Source organism: Salvelinus namaycush, chromosome 14 (genome assembly GCF_016432855.1).
Source record: "Salvelinus namaycush isolate Seneca chromosome 14, SaNama_1.0, whole genome shotgun sequence".
Classification (NCBI taxonomy): Eukaryota; Metazoa; Chordata; class Actinopteri; order Salmoniformes; family Salmonidae; genus Salvelinus; species Salvelinus namaycush.
In genome coordinates, this window is record NC_052320.1 from 30,260,182 (window position 1) to 30,275,007 (window position 14,826).

General features: G+C 40.1%; 1 protein-coding gene across 1 annotated transcript; it reads left to right on the plus strand.

Annotated features, from left to right (window-relative positions):
• The first annotated feature begins 545 nt into the window (after positions 1-545).
• On the plus strand, positions 546-13,913 carry alas2 (aminolevulinate, delta-, synthase 2). The gene is made up of 10 exons (XM_039008376.1): positions 546-677; positions 2,093-2,457; positions 4,055-4,147; positions 4,881-5,103; positions 8,442-8,626; positions 9,006-9,185; positions 9,513-9,677; positions 11,436-11,704; positions 12,652-12,814; positions 13,234-13,913. Exons 2-10 carry the CDS (start codon positions 2,115-2,117, stop codon positions 13,395-13,397), a joined length of 1,785 nt encoding a protein of 594 aa, XP_038864304.1. The 5' UTR covers positions 546-677; positions 2,093-2,114; the 3' UTR covers positions 13,398-13,913.
• The last annotated feature ends 913 nt before the right edge of the window (positions 13,914-14,826 follow it).

Consider the following 14,826-nt stretch of genomic DNA (forward strand, 5'->3'; position numbering starts at 1 on the left):
ACCATCTGCCGGCGAGCTCTTGTGTAGCTTACAGTTTTTAAGGCCATGCCACCCAACCTGTCTAATTAACGAGAGCTCTTCAATAAACTGCAATTGAAAAGGAGGACATATTAAGCAGGTTATGATGATCGTAGAGATACATTATATGACCGCATCTATATAATTATATAAAAGTGTTCTATTTAATTATATGATAATGATGTGTGTGAGTGATAGATAGAGAGAGAGAGCTGAAAAATAATGAGCACTTTATGTCGTTGGTATGACAAAATGTTCAACACAAATGTAACATTCGGATACCACTATAGGCTGGTCTGAAGCTGTATATTATTCATACAGTATATTAAGGTTAAGGTTAAATATAAATTGCACATAAGTGTTTGTTTTTGTATGCCTATATTTAACAGTAATTGCACATGTATTAATTACATCACAAACCGCAGCAATTAGACAAAAAGCATTTGGGCTAGCCTATCCTCAAATGCATCATGTCTTTTTACAACTTGGTTGCTCCCAGTCCCCAGCCTGGTCCCCTACGTGACAACGTATGGGTGTGAACAAGAATAATTTTCGAAGAATATTGCATAATGCTGACAACGTCACTGCCCTAACTTTTGACGACAGATGCATCTCTGTCTATTACTGTTTTGAAGTTCGTCCTCAGTGCAGGTCAACAGGTAAGATGTTCAGAATTATTATATTTGTTTGGCCCTATGCAATTTAGCTAGCATAATATAATTGCGTATGATACTTCAAATTAGGCAAATTTACACTTATAGGCTAAAGGAACCCATAAGAAGGCATGATGTGTGTCTATATGGTCGTTGACAGCTAGCCTACATGTCAAGTTCAGGAATGTTAAGATAAGAGTTTTGACTGTTACCTAAATAATATATAACAGCCAAATACATTTTATGTCGTGCTTCTCATTGTATAATCTCTAAGTGCTAAAAAACAACAACAACAAAGATATAAAGAAAGCTATAAAAAATACATAAAGAAGATAACCCTAAAACCATAGATGGACTACAGGAATGCACATAGCGTGTCACTTGAATGTGAATAAATGTGAACTGTGTTTGGTCGTTACTCCTCAAGCATTAGGGTCAATGGTTTAGTTCCCTGGGACGTTTGACCGAATAACGGCCTCATAATGCTCAGCTGCTGTGGATCTAGATAGACTAACTTGGAGGTCAGATAACCTCATACCACAAGAATAAACTACAGATCCTGAGAATTGTCTTCTTATCCCCTAACCGCAGACCAGCTGAGTAGCCATAGGGGGTCCTATATTCTTTCCATTAAATGCTCGTTCAAGCTAAGGATTAATTAGTTCCAAACAAAACAACCATTAAAACAATGAGTGTGGAAACCATTATTATTATTATTATAATCCGAAATGGCTGGCTTGGACTTTTTATTAATTAGGATATATAAACTAGTTTGGTCACGGTGACAGAAATAGTATAGGCCAAATATGTCTGTGTTTTGTCATCAAAAACTAAAACACATCCACGTCGTCTCATGAGATTCGATTTTTAAATACACTGACGCTCACTAATAATCGTCCACAGTCCCTGCGCAATGACGTCTTTTTGTCGGAATCTTGCCTCAGCACCTTGCAGAGCATGAAAAGCGCGCCTGCACAGACAAGATAAGCCGCGCCCGCAGACACACCTATACCATCAACTCTCTTTATTTTCTTCAAACGTAAATAATGGGCCACACTGTTCACACATTTCTGGAACAATTTCAAATCACTAAAACCTTATATTGCTGAAAGTTCGATTCAAAGTGTGTTCCCCGCTCTCTTGAACATAGTAGGCATAGTCCTATATTTCGTTTTAATTTCCCCTTTAAAATGTAAGGTTATGAAAGATTCTGGAAGATGGTGGCAATAGCATTACATAGGCTACTTCAGGACTATTGTACATTAGCCTACAGTGACCTTCAACTTGCCTAAGCCTGTTTAAAAGTACTGTAGGCTTAAACTAGTGTAAATAGCATTTAGCATAGATACTACATCTATAACAAAGTGTCAGAATTTTATGTTTTAAAGGTCTTATGTCCTATGTCTCATGTGTTGATCCAGAGTCAAAACTGCTCCAAGAGCCATGGCCGCTTTCCTTCACCACTGCCCGTTCCTGAAGTCGGCCCCCAAGCCTTTTTTGCTGAAAACTGGGGCTGCCCTCCTCTCTATGGCCGACCGATGCCCCATGATCGCCCGCCAGATCACTGTTTGTGCCTCAATCCCCAAGGAGAGGAAGACAACCATCCATTCTACCCAGTCAGCAGGCATCCTGCCCCTGAGTGTGGACTCAAAGCGTCATTTTGCCCAATCAGCAACCCAGGTGGCTGTCTCCATGTCCAAGGGATGTCCCTTTGTCTCCAATCAGATTGGCATGGTAAGAGCGAGCCCTGAGGTTCAGGAGGACGTCCCGACGGAGTCTAGCCCAGGTAAAGACAACACAATAGTAGTTGATTTCTTTATTTGGATCCCCATTGGCTTTTGCAGAAGCTGCAGCTACTCTTCATGGGGTCCACAAAAAACACAAAACATGACAAATTACAAAACACAAGGGCAGACACACAATTAAAATACAATGATATACAAACAATACAAGTAAAAAAGACTACAAACAATACAACAACAAAATAAAATAGTGTGTTAGAGTGTGTCTGTGTGTGCGTGTGTGTCCCCTCACAGCCCTGCCGTTCCATGATATGTTTTTTAAAGAAGTTAATTTAAAGCAGTTAACTCAGATTAATACTTCAAGAGTTCCGTTGAAAGTAAAAGGTTGTGTCTCAAAAAAGTATATTTCCATAGTCAAGGCCTGTCTTACCTCTTGTCTCACCTCATCTAACCTGGTCTAAACCTGTCTCTCCTCACCTAACCTGGTCTAAACCTGTCTCACCTAACCTGGTCTAAACCTGTCTCACCTAACCTGGTCTAAATCCATCTCACCTCATCTAACCAGGTCTAAACCTGTCTCACCTCACCTAACCTGGTCTAAACCTGTCTCACCTCACCTAACCTGGTCTAAACCTGTCTCACCTCACCTAACCTGGTCTAAACCTGTCTCACCTCATCTAACCTGGTCTAAACCTGTCTCACCTCATCTAACCTGGTCTAAACCTGTCTAAACCTGTCTCACCTCACCTAACCTGGTCTAAACCTGTCTCACCTCACCTAACCTGTTCTAAACCTGTCTCACCTAACCTGTCTAAACCTGTCTCACCTCACCTAACCTGGTCTAAACCTGTCTCACCTCATCTAACCTGGTCTAAACCTGTCTAACCTCACCCAACCTGGTCTAAACCTGTCTCACCTCATCTAACCTGGTCTAAATCTGTCTCACCTCATCTAACTTGGTCTAAACCTGTCTCACTTCATCTGTAGGCCGTCATTGTAAATAAGAATGTGTTCTTAACTGACTTGCCTAGATAAATAAAGGTTAAATAAAAACATACAAATCTCTCATCAACCCTCAAACAGGAAAGACTGGCATGCATGTTGTTGATGTTAGTTCTGTGTGTGCAGTTAAGGGCAAGGCGTGCTGCTCGGTTTTGAGCCAGCTGCAGCTTTGCTAGATATTTCTTTGCTGCACTTGACTCTATTACCGGGCTGTAATCAAGATGGGACAAGACCAGATCCTGAACAACTAGTACAGTAGATTTTTGTGTAAAAAAAATCTGGTATTTTTATAACAGACATACCCTTCCCCATCTTCACAATAACTTTGTCCATATGACTTGACCATGATAATTGACCATCTAATGTTATACCTAGGAGTTTAGCTTCCGAAACTTGCTCAGTGGACACACAGACACGAGCGCAAACACAGCAAACACAGCAGACACACTTTGGTAGACACAAACAACAAGTCCAAGTTCTAAACACAGTGAAAAAATGTACACTTGCCCCAAAATCCTATTAAAACCAGCATCACTGAAGACAAAGAAACAAACTGGGGTAAAAATGGACGAGCATAGCATAAATGAGAAATACTTTACAGTATAGTACAGACTGTTATACCCCTGCTCTCTGTCACAGGTATGAAAAGTTCTCTTTTGAAGGAACTCGAGGACTCCATCATGCTGAAGGTCCAAACCCCCAGAGTGTCCCACCTCCTGAAGGACAATATAGGTGAGTCAGTTCATAAGACCAGTGTGACTCGTTTGCATTGACTCAATCAGAGGAGAAGTTGCACTGTAGTTCTACAAGAAATTATATTGACATAATACAGTACATAACTCGGAACTGTTTTCAGTCACACTTTATATTAAGCGGTAATTTGATACCAGTTTAATGATTATTGCATTGGCAAGGTACTGTGTAAATACATTTCCACAAGTTGTATTACATACAACTTATCTGTTTGCACAGCTTTTAAAGGGAACGGATTACCAAGTATAGGCCTACTTACAATCGCGTATTCTCATGCAATAATTATGCACAGCGAAATGAGGTTTAAACGCACGCAATTTGAGTTGATTTTTAAATGGGCTCCCGAGTGGCGCAGCAGTCTAAGGCACTGCATCTCAGTGCAAGAGGTGTCACTACAGTCCCTGGTTCAAATCCAGGCTGTATCACATCTGGCTGTGATTGGGAGTCCCATAGGGTGGTGCACAATTGGCCCAGCGTTGGCTGGGGTAGGCTGTCAATGTAAATAAGAATTTGCCACATTCAGGCATCACTACCGGTATGTAAAGTGGGACCCAATTTTCTTTTCATTCAATGATTCATTCTTCATCATAATTAACAAGTTATTGGATCTAGAATCACATGTAACTTGAGAAACTATATGAATGTCTTTTGAATAATTTTAAGTCTTTCACAAAATAATTTGCTGACACTATTATACTTTTAACCCCTACAGTGGGCCCCAGTTTCGACTACGATGGTTTCTTCGACAGGAAGATCTCTGAGAAGAAGAACGACCACACCTACCGAATCTTTAAGACAGTGAATCGGCGCGCTGACGTCTTTCCCTTTGCCGAAGACTACTCCATGGCCGGGCGGGAAGGCTCCCAGGTGTCTGTCTGGTGCAGTAACGACTACCTGGGCATGGGCAGCCACCCCCGGGTCCTCAACGGAATTCAGTAAGCCAGACATCAAGATTCTTTCTCAATTCATCTTTCCTTGATCCCTCACATCCTCTCTCCTCAAAACGCATTGGAGAAGGGGAGTGAGTTTGGACCTTCTCTTCCAACATGGTTAAGAAGGAGGCGAGGAGATAGGATGCAAGGAATCACAGAAAGACAAATAGAGATTGAGCCCATGATGTAGTGCAAAAAGACCAGAGACTAATTCAACCGACTCAATTCCTTAGATATTCAATTAGGTATTCTGCGTACATGTGTGGCTCATCATACTGCAGTACATTATATTCTTACGCTACCCCCAGAAGAAAAGCTTAGTCTAGAAACAAACCAGTTCAATGTTCAAACTGTATTAGAATGTTCAAGAAAGTTCAAGTACTGTATTATAAAGTTCAAAGCAGTTGACCGTAGCAAGGGCTAAACTAAATATTGAACAAACTCGCTGTATTAATGACAAAATGTTCTGCATTAGACAAAAACATTACGAGTATGGTAATAAACCAAGCTCCTTGCCTATCAATTGAAAAAGAAAAAATCCGAACGCAAGATTAACGCTATTAGTTTACAGAATAACTCAGTCACCTATGACCCAATTTCTGCAATCCAACTATTCACCTCATGAATTACAATCATATTTAGACAGCAGTTCTCTCCCAAAACTATCATAACCAGAGCTTCTGTTTCTCAATTATCCTTTTACCCTTGAGGAAGTGTTTGCAGCAATTAAATCTATTCCTAATAATAAATTCCCAGGCCCAGATGGCTTCCCAGGTGAATTTTACAAGCAGTTCTGGCCAGAACTATGTCCTATATTTACATGATAGATTACTTTTGTGTTAAGGGAATTTTGCCTTATTCTATGAATATACCAGTGGCTTCTATCAGTGTCTTGCTTAAAAGTGGGAAGGGCTCATTAGAACGCTCTTCTGTCAGACCGATAAGTTTGTTGAATTTTGATTCCGAAGTGATAACTAAATTGATAGCCAGACGACTAGAGGCTCTATTACCCTCTCTGACCCCGATCAAATGGGATTTATAAAAAACTGGTATTCATCGGACAATGTTAGGCGACTGTTTGATGTTATCAACCATTTAAATGAGCATAAGACTCCTTCTATATTGTTGTCATTAGATGCTGAGAAGGCGTTCAACAGAGTTGAATGGAATTTCCTATTCTCTGTTATGCAAAAATGTCATATGGGTGCTAATTTCATCAAATGGGTCAAAGCGATTTATACCATTTCCAGAGCTATGGTCTCCACCAATGGTTTAAGGTCACAAGAATTTCCCCTGAGTAGAGGGACCCGGTGAGGCTGTCCTCTGTCTCCCCTTCTCGTCGCCATGGCCGTAGAACCGCTGGCAGAGTCCATACGTTCTAATGAGAGTACCATCGGTCCCCTTATTGCAGATCAGGAACATAAGCTATCTTTATATGCAGATTATGTTGTATCGTATGTTGTCAATCCAGTGAACTCCATTCCACATATCGTTGATACTAATGCCTAATTTGGTAAATTCTCTGGATACAAGGCTAATCTTATCAAATCTAATGCCTGTTTGCTAAATAGCCAGCGAACAGATAAGTTGAGTTTGGTCTGTCCCTTTTCTTGGAAACAAAATGGATTCAACTATTTGGGAATAAATGTTACCCCAGTTCTAAAGAATTATCTAAATGAAAGACGACCTGATTTGTTGGTCCAGTCTCCCAGTAACTATGATTGGAAGGATAAACATAATCAAGCTGAATTGTCTTTCCAGGTGTAATTATTTATTTCAAATGTTGACCTGTTATTTACCGTTTTCTTTTTTTTTTGTATTATTTAAAAAATAATTGTATCAAGGTTTTTATTATTGGTCAGCCCAAACTCGCAATTTGATGTCTTGGACTTTGGACAGACACTATGGGTTCAGATTGAAGCTCAATTTAGCCACCTTTTACCTCTAAAGAATCTTATGTTTGTGAATCGGGTCCAGCATATTTGTGATAACAAGAAGACCTTTACTATGTACAATACATGAATGGCATGGGCAGACTGTACAAAATACAAAGTATTTCAAACACGTATTCTATACTTGCGTCTATCTCTTGTAATCCTGACCTGCCCAATGTGATATCAAAGGTCGACCTCTATAGGTGGTGCTTGCTGGGTCTTATGAGTTTCGCTGACCTGTTCCATAGTGGCTAGAATACAATGAAGTAATTTATCGAAATCTGTAAGGAATACAACATCCCATGTACGGATTATTTTAGATGTCTTCAAATCCAAAATATTTTCCTTATGATTATCAAAGAAGGAGAGCTGAGATCTCAGTTGTAAGAAGTTGAAGAATTAATAACCACATCTATATTTATCAAAGGAATAATTGCTAAGATGTACTGTACATTGTCAAGACAATGGGAATCCGCCTTTATCCCTCTTCAAAGGATTTGGGGAAACTATTTAGGTATGGAATTTGATGAGGAGGTATTGCTTGAGATCTGTAATAAGATACACTACCCATTTACTAGTTTGAATATTAAGGAAACAAACAAAAAATTATTTTTCATGTTTTATTTTACTCCTATTAAATTAAATCATAATAAATCATATTAAATCACACCTCAGACCGGAAAATGAACCTTTTTGCACCGAAAGTATTTTGGCAACGCAATAAGCTATGGATTTCTGGTGCTCTATTCATACAGCCACTCAGATTATTTTAGATATTGGTCAAATCTCCAAGCCTTTACCTCCTTAATCACATGCCAAATATTAAGCTTGACTCAGACAAGACAAGGTTGCTGATAACTATTTCATACTTTGCAAAGAAATGTATTCTTGTGTGTGGGACAAATGAAAAACACCCACTTTTCAATTGTCGTTAAAACAAGTTGCAGATTCTTTACAGTTAGAAAAAATGACAACGGACTTACAGAATCGTGGTCCCACATTCCTAAAAGTATGGTTTCCTTTACTGTCCTTTATTGGAAAAAGCTTTTAAAAGGTGTTCGGCATCCTGAGACCGAGCAAGTATCCTTGTTTCATATAAAGAAAGTGGAGGGGGGGGGGGGGGGGGGGGGGAAACATTCTGAAACATAAATGTAATTATGAAATTGTATCTGCTGCTATTTGTCACCAAGTTATAATGCTAACTACACATGAACTGCATTTTCCGATGATAATTGTACCAGCTGCTATTTGGTATTTGTTATATTTATACAATTAAAACCAATTTGTCTTTATAACTGTTATGGGGAAGAAAGAAAAAATATTCAAAACATACCTTCTTTGATGTGTTGGAGCTGAGGTTAGTGTAAGATGTGATGTTTGACTGTGATTCTTCTTGTATTATCTCAGGGATGCCCTGAAGAGGCATGGCGCAGGTGCCGGAGGTACCAGGAACATCTCTGGCACCAGTAACTTCCATGTGCTGCTGGAGAAAGAACTGTCCCAGCTCCACCAGAAAGACGGAGCTTTGGTCTTCTCATCCTGCTTCGTGGCCAACGACTCCACCCTCTTCACCCTGGCCAAAATGCTGCCAGGTTAGCCTAAACCCAGGGCCCTCCCGGGTCACCAAGCTGAAAGTCAAACATTGACAGAGGATGAGAGGTAGCATGATCCAGGATCTGTTTGTGCTATCTTGCTAACTTGTGACAATGACCATAGGAGTTGACAAGATAGCAAAACAGATCTGGGACCAGGCTAGATGAGAGGTAGCAATGGGAATAATAGTCAACACTTATAGCATTTCATTCTAATCAGAACTTCAGCATTGCTTTCAAGTGCAATGTGGTCACATTAGTGGCACCAATCTATATTCCAAAATACGTTCTTTGTACTATAATGCACACACTATCATTTCTGGTAGACATAGAGTTAGAAGCTCATTCTGCCTTGTGGGCTCTCTGCTTTGAAATACAGGCTGTGAGATCTACTCTGACATGGGGAACCACGCTTCAATGATCCAGGGCATAAGGAACAGCGGCGCCAAGCGCTTCATCTTCCGCCATAATGACAGCCAACACCTGGAGGAGCTGCTGAGTGGCTCCGACCCCAAGACACCCAAAATCGTGGCCTTTGAGACCGTGCACTCCATGGATGGTAAGTGTCACGAAATGGGCTACACAGTCATGTTGCATGTTAGTTCATCTTTGGTTGTCTTTCATAATATATATTTTGCTAGGGGTTTGTGGTGGTTTAACATGAGATAAGCTAGCAGTAGTATTTATTTGTTGCTAATTTTTTATGTTACGTCCTCTCATATTAATAAATGAAGTTCTAAAAACATAATATCCCAGTCAGTGTTGATTTTGAGTGCTACACATTTCATAATTCTGTATTGCTTAGTGCCTCAGTAATAATATCCACGGTCTCTCAGTTATTTACAGTAAAAGGTGGTACATCCTATTTCATCTCACTCGCTCTCAGGTGCTATATGTCCCCTGGAGGAGCTATGTGATGTGGCCCATCGTTATGGGGCCTTGACGTTTGTTGATGAGGTCCATGCTGTGGGCCTGTATGGAGCCCATGGGGCAGGTGTGGGAGAGAGAGACAACATCATGCACAAGATTGACATTGTCTCTGGAACCTTGGGTAAGAAATAAACAGGTTTGATAAGAGTGTCTATGTTTTATGGATTTGTTGTTGTTTTTATAAGTGTATTTTGTACCATGTTGTATTGCATTTTATTCTGTACTATTGGTGCTTCCTCTTGCCCATGGCTCACCTAAAAAAGAGATGAATATATCAATGGGAATCACCTGGTTAAATAAAATATAAATAATTAAAATTAACAGATGTGTCTGTAACAAGGACAGTTCTTGACTAGGCCAACGAGGGACACCAGTTGATTCCCACTTATTTCATTTGTTTTATTTCAAGGATCTAAAAAATCCTGGATTTGCTACCACAAACTGAAGTAGTAATATGTGTTTATGAATTAATTTAATTATACACACTTGCAGTGATGCAGGTTCATCATGGCTGTAACCATTTAGTCTCTGTCTGTCTTAGCTTGTCTCAGAGCTAGGGAAATGCCCCTCACAGCAGAGATGAATTTGATTGAGCCAAGTGAGTCTCCCCTGGAAGAGGTCCCATTTAACCAATTAATGCCGGTCATTTATTAAATTCATTTTTAATTAAACCTTTATTTAACTAGGCAATTCAGTTAAGAACAAATTCTTATTTACAATGACAGCCTACCGGGGAACAGTGGGTTACTGCCTTGTTCAGGGGCAGAACAACAGATTTTTACCTTGTCAGCTCAAAGATTTGATCCAGCAACCTTTCAGTTACTGGCCCAACGCTCTAACCACTAGGCTACCTGCTGTCATCAGGCACAAACTGACATTTATATCGCTGACATCGCAGTAACAACTTTCATCATGCTCTGGTGTTGGCTAACGGAGGGAACGGCAGAGGCTGCAGGACAGGGGATATACATATCAGCTGTGGAAGTGCTCCCACACACCCAGTCTGGTCATACTGATAAGTCTCTCTAGGAGCAGTTTCCGTGAAAAGTTGCATCTTATGCACAGATCTAAGGTCAGCTTACCTTCTTTCATTCCTAACCTTCACCATTTGAAGTTAGAACTCAATATTACTTCAGATCAGCGCTTATAAAGGCGACCTTAGATGACAAGGTGGTATTAAGTAAATCTAGTCTTAGGCCTACTTATTTCAGAGTATGTGGTTGTCAATCTAGCTAGGTCACATTGGGGTCACATTCAAACTTGATCAACACTATTTGAACTAGGAATACTCCATCGCTTCCAAAATCCAATAAGCATAATGGTTCATTGTGATTTGAGGTGTGTTTGTTATAATATATCTATAAGTTATAGATATTGTATATGCCTTTTATTGTATATACAGTACCAGTGAAAAGTGTGGACACACCTACTCATTCCAGGGTTTTTCTTTATTTTTCATATTTTCCATAGTGTAGAATAATGAACTTTCAACAAGGCACACCTGTTAATTGAAATGCATTCCAGGTGACTACCTCATGAAGCTGGTTGAGAGAATGCCAAGAGTGTGCAAAGCTGTCATCAAGGCAAAGGGTGGCTACTTTGAAGAATCTCAAATCTCAAATATATTTTGATTTGTTTAACACTTTTGGGTTACTACATGATTCCATATGTGTTATTTCATAGTTTTGATGTATTCACTATTATTCTACAATGTAGAAAATAGTAAAAATAAAGAAAAACACTTGAATGAGTAGGTGTTTCCAAACTTATGACTGGCACTGTATACAAATCATTCCATTTGATATTTATTTCTTCTTCTTCTGTTTCTTCTGTTTCTTCTTTTTCTGTTACTTCTTCTTCTTCTTCGCCATTGCTGCAGGTAAAGCCTTTGGCTGCGTGGGGGGCTACATTGCCAGTAGCGCTTCCCTGGTGGACACGGTGCGCTCCTTTGCTGCAGGTTTCATCTTCACTACTTCGCTGCCCCCCATGGTGCTGGCTGGGGCCCTGGAGTCTGTGAGAGTCTTGATGAGCTCTGAGGGCCAGGCGCTGCGCAGGGCCCACCAGAGGAATGTCAAACACATGAGACAGCTGCTCCTGGAGAAAGGACTGCCTGTGGTCAACTGCCCCAGCCACATCATCCCAATAAAGGTACTGTAAGAGATTTACACTGCTACTACATCATTTGTGTTGATAAGGAGACAGGACGAAGACGATTTGATATGTTGAGCAGAGAATTATGGGTACTGTAGTACATGTTCTATTACTACTACAGCGTTAAGAGCAGTGGATACCCTAGCTATGTCACTCCAGTTATGAGAGTTACTGTGTCATTACTAGGGCCCTGCCTTTTTCTCAGCTTCTTGTTTCTCTGGTAGTTTTGTCCTCCTGCACCAAGACATAGATAGTTCCTTCTATTGACACCTGTTAAACTTTTTATTTTAAATCATCACATCTTGATAGTTGAATCGTCTCAAATAATGATCTAGTTGCCACAAATTAAGCTTCTAAGCATGTGGATTGTCTGTGCACCTCTCATTTAACTGGGTCATTTCCATGACTAAAGGGATATAACATTTCTAGAGATTAATTATCTGACTTAATTATCTGATGTGTTAATTATCTAATGAGTAGGAAGGTTGTGGAAGTGCCTGAAAAAGTCGGCAGTGACACCTTGAGTATAGTTGTAGATCGAAGATGTCATAGTAGGCCAGGTAGTGGGGAAAAAGGCCCTAGTCATTACTTCTGTGTGCAAGAGGTACTTTATCATACCAGCTTTGTTATTCCACAGGTATAAGACTTACTGGTATACCTACCCCAGAAACAACATGTAATCTATTATCAAAATATTTGACCACTCAAACTACCTCTGTAGCCTGAGTGCCAGTCTGTTTACTGTATGCTCTCTTGCAAACCCTTATTGTATTCCATAAGGAGTTAGCAAGAGAGCAGAAACAGACTGGCACTCAGGCGGATCATTCTGTACATGGCAATGATGCTAGGATGTACTTAGAACCTGTTTGAGCACAGCACACTAAGTTCATTATCGAGATGATAGACTGAATTTATGTGTGTGTGCATGCATTGTCATCTCTCAGGTTGGTAACGCGGAGCTCAACTCCAAGGTGTGTGACATCTTGCTGGAGCGACACAACATCTACGTCCAGGCCATCAATTACCCGACCGTAGCCCGAGGCGAGGAGCTGCTGCGTCTGGCTCCCTCCCCTCACCACAACCCTGCAATGATGGAGTACTTTGTGGGTGAGTGACCAAGCCACCTGCTGCTACTGCTCTGAGAGGGTTTCCCGTAGAACTGGCCTGTGCTCAAGCATCTCAGAGTAGGAGTGTTGATCTAGGATCAGTTCCACCCTGTCTGTATAATCATATACATTATGACCTAAAAGGCTAAACTGATCCTAAATCAGCTCTGAGACTCTTTGTGAATACGTCCAGTGGTGTTCAACCCATTAATGGTCAATGGTCATATTCGACACATCAGGGGGTCCGGAGAAAGAAAACTTCAACTACCAATAGTATCCTTCCTCAGTGTATTCATAAAAATGTGATCCCTGAATAACCTCTGAATAGACTTAAAATAAGATACTACAGCCAATACTACTAGCTGTGTTAGCCATGACTCACGTTTCTTTGTGTTTGACCCGTTTCACTTTGATTGACAGAGAGGCTCGTGGAGGTGTGGCAAGAAACGGGGCTCCTTCTGAACGGGCCGGCGACTGTCTCCTGCACCTTCTGTGACCGCCCACTGCACTTTGACCTGATGAGTGAGTGGGAGAAATCCTACTTTGGCAACATGGAGCCTCAATACATCACTGTGTCCGCATAGTACAAAACTCCATTCATTATACATCATTATCATTGTTATCATCATTATTATCACATCATTATCATCACATTATTGCTCTTATTTCATACCAGGTTTCATTCAAAGACTACACATTTGAATCTTATCTCATTCAGTATTTATTTTCTGTGTTTATTGTTTCTAAAGTAACTTGCTATCCCCAAAATATTTAAGATTACATTCATAATTCTGTGAAATAAAATGTGTGGCCCTTTTACATAGTGACTTAAAACGTAAAACCTGCACATGGGCACTTTCTAAAATAACAATTTAATCTCAAGGTGATATTTTGGATTGTATAGATTTCTGTATCAATTGTCTTGTGCTTTGGTCACCCGTAATAGTGAAAGACCACAATAATGAGTTGTCTCACTGATATGTCATTGAAACTGAAAATATGAAATAGAATCACTATTCAACTTGAATGTAACAAATTTAATGTAAAAATAAAAATACTGCTGTAGAAGTGATTTGGTTTATTACACAGGAATTCAAAAATACAAAAAAATAAATTGAAATAAAACAAAAAGTGTGTGTAGTTGCATCTTTTGAAAATAGTTTACCATCATACTAGTTATGTAGTAAAATAGCTAAATGTAATTGCACAGCAATAATTTATGTTACTTGTTTGTTCCTATGGCATTCTTTCAAACAAGCACCACATGGCAATATATGGTACCAGGTATCAATATTGTGTTGAAGTATTGTTCTTTGTAAGCACCAAGGGATACCCATTGTTTCCACGTAATTTTCTATTAAATACCAGGAACAATATAAGTAACAGAATAGTCACATATTACACATATATTCCATTACTTTTCCATGTCTACAAATAGTAATGTCTACAAAATACTACCCAAGGGAAACACAAGTTATACTATTAGGCCTATCTTTAAATAAGATACACTACATGATCATGGGCATTAATATGGAGTTGGTCCCCCCTTTGCTGCTATAACAGCCTCCACTGTTCTGGGAAGGCTTTCCACTACATGTTGTAACATTGTTGCGGGGACTTGCTTCCATTCAGCCACAAGAGCATTAGTGAGGTCGGCACTGATGTTGGGCAATGAGGCCTATTCGGTGGGGTTGAGGTCAGGGCTCTGTGCAGGCCAGTCGAGTTCTTCCACACCGATATCGACAAACCATTTTTGCATGGACCTCGCTTTGTGCATGGGGGCATTGTCATGCTGAAACAGGATAAGGCCTTCCCCAAACTGTTTCCACAAAGTTGGAAGCACTGAATTGTCTAGAATGTCATTGTATGTTATAGCGTTAATATTTCCTTTCACTGGAACTAAGGGGCCTAGCCCGAACCATGAAAAACAGCCCCAGACCATTATTCCTCATCCACCAAACTTTAGAGTTGGCACTATGCATTTTGGGGCAGGTAGTGTTCTCCTGGCATCCG

Excerpts from the sequence above, each read along its gene's own strand:
- alas2 (XM_039008376.1), top strand. The coding sequence starts at position 2,115 with ATGGCCGCTTTCCTTCACCACTGCCCGTTCCTGAAGTCGGCCCCCAAG. Across the intron at positions 4,148-4,880 it reads CCTCCTGAAGGACAATATAG|TGGGCCCCAGTTTCGACTAC; the intron begins GTGAGTCAGTTC and ends TAACCCCTACAG. Across the intron at positions 11,705-12,651 it reads GCCACATCATCCCAATAAAG|GTTGGTAACGCGGAGCTCAA; the intron begins GTACTGTAAGAG and ends GTCATCTCTCAG.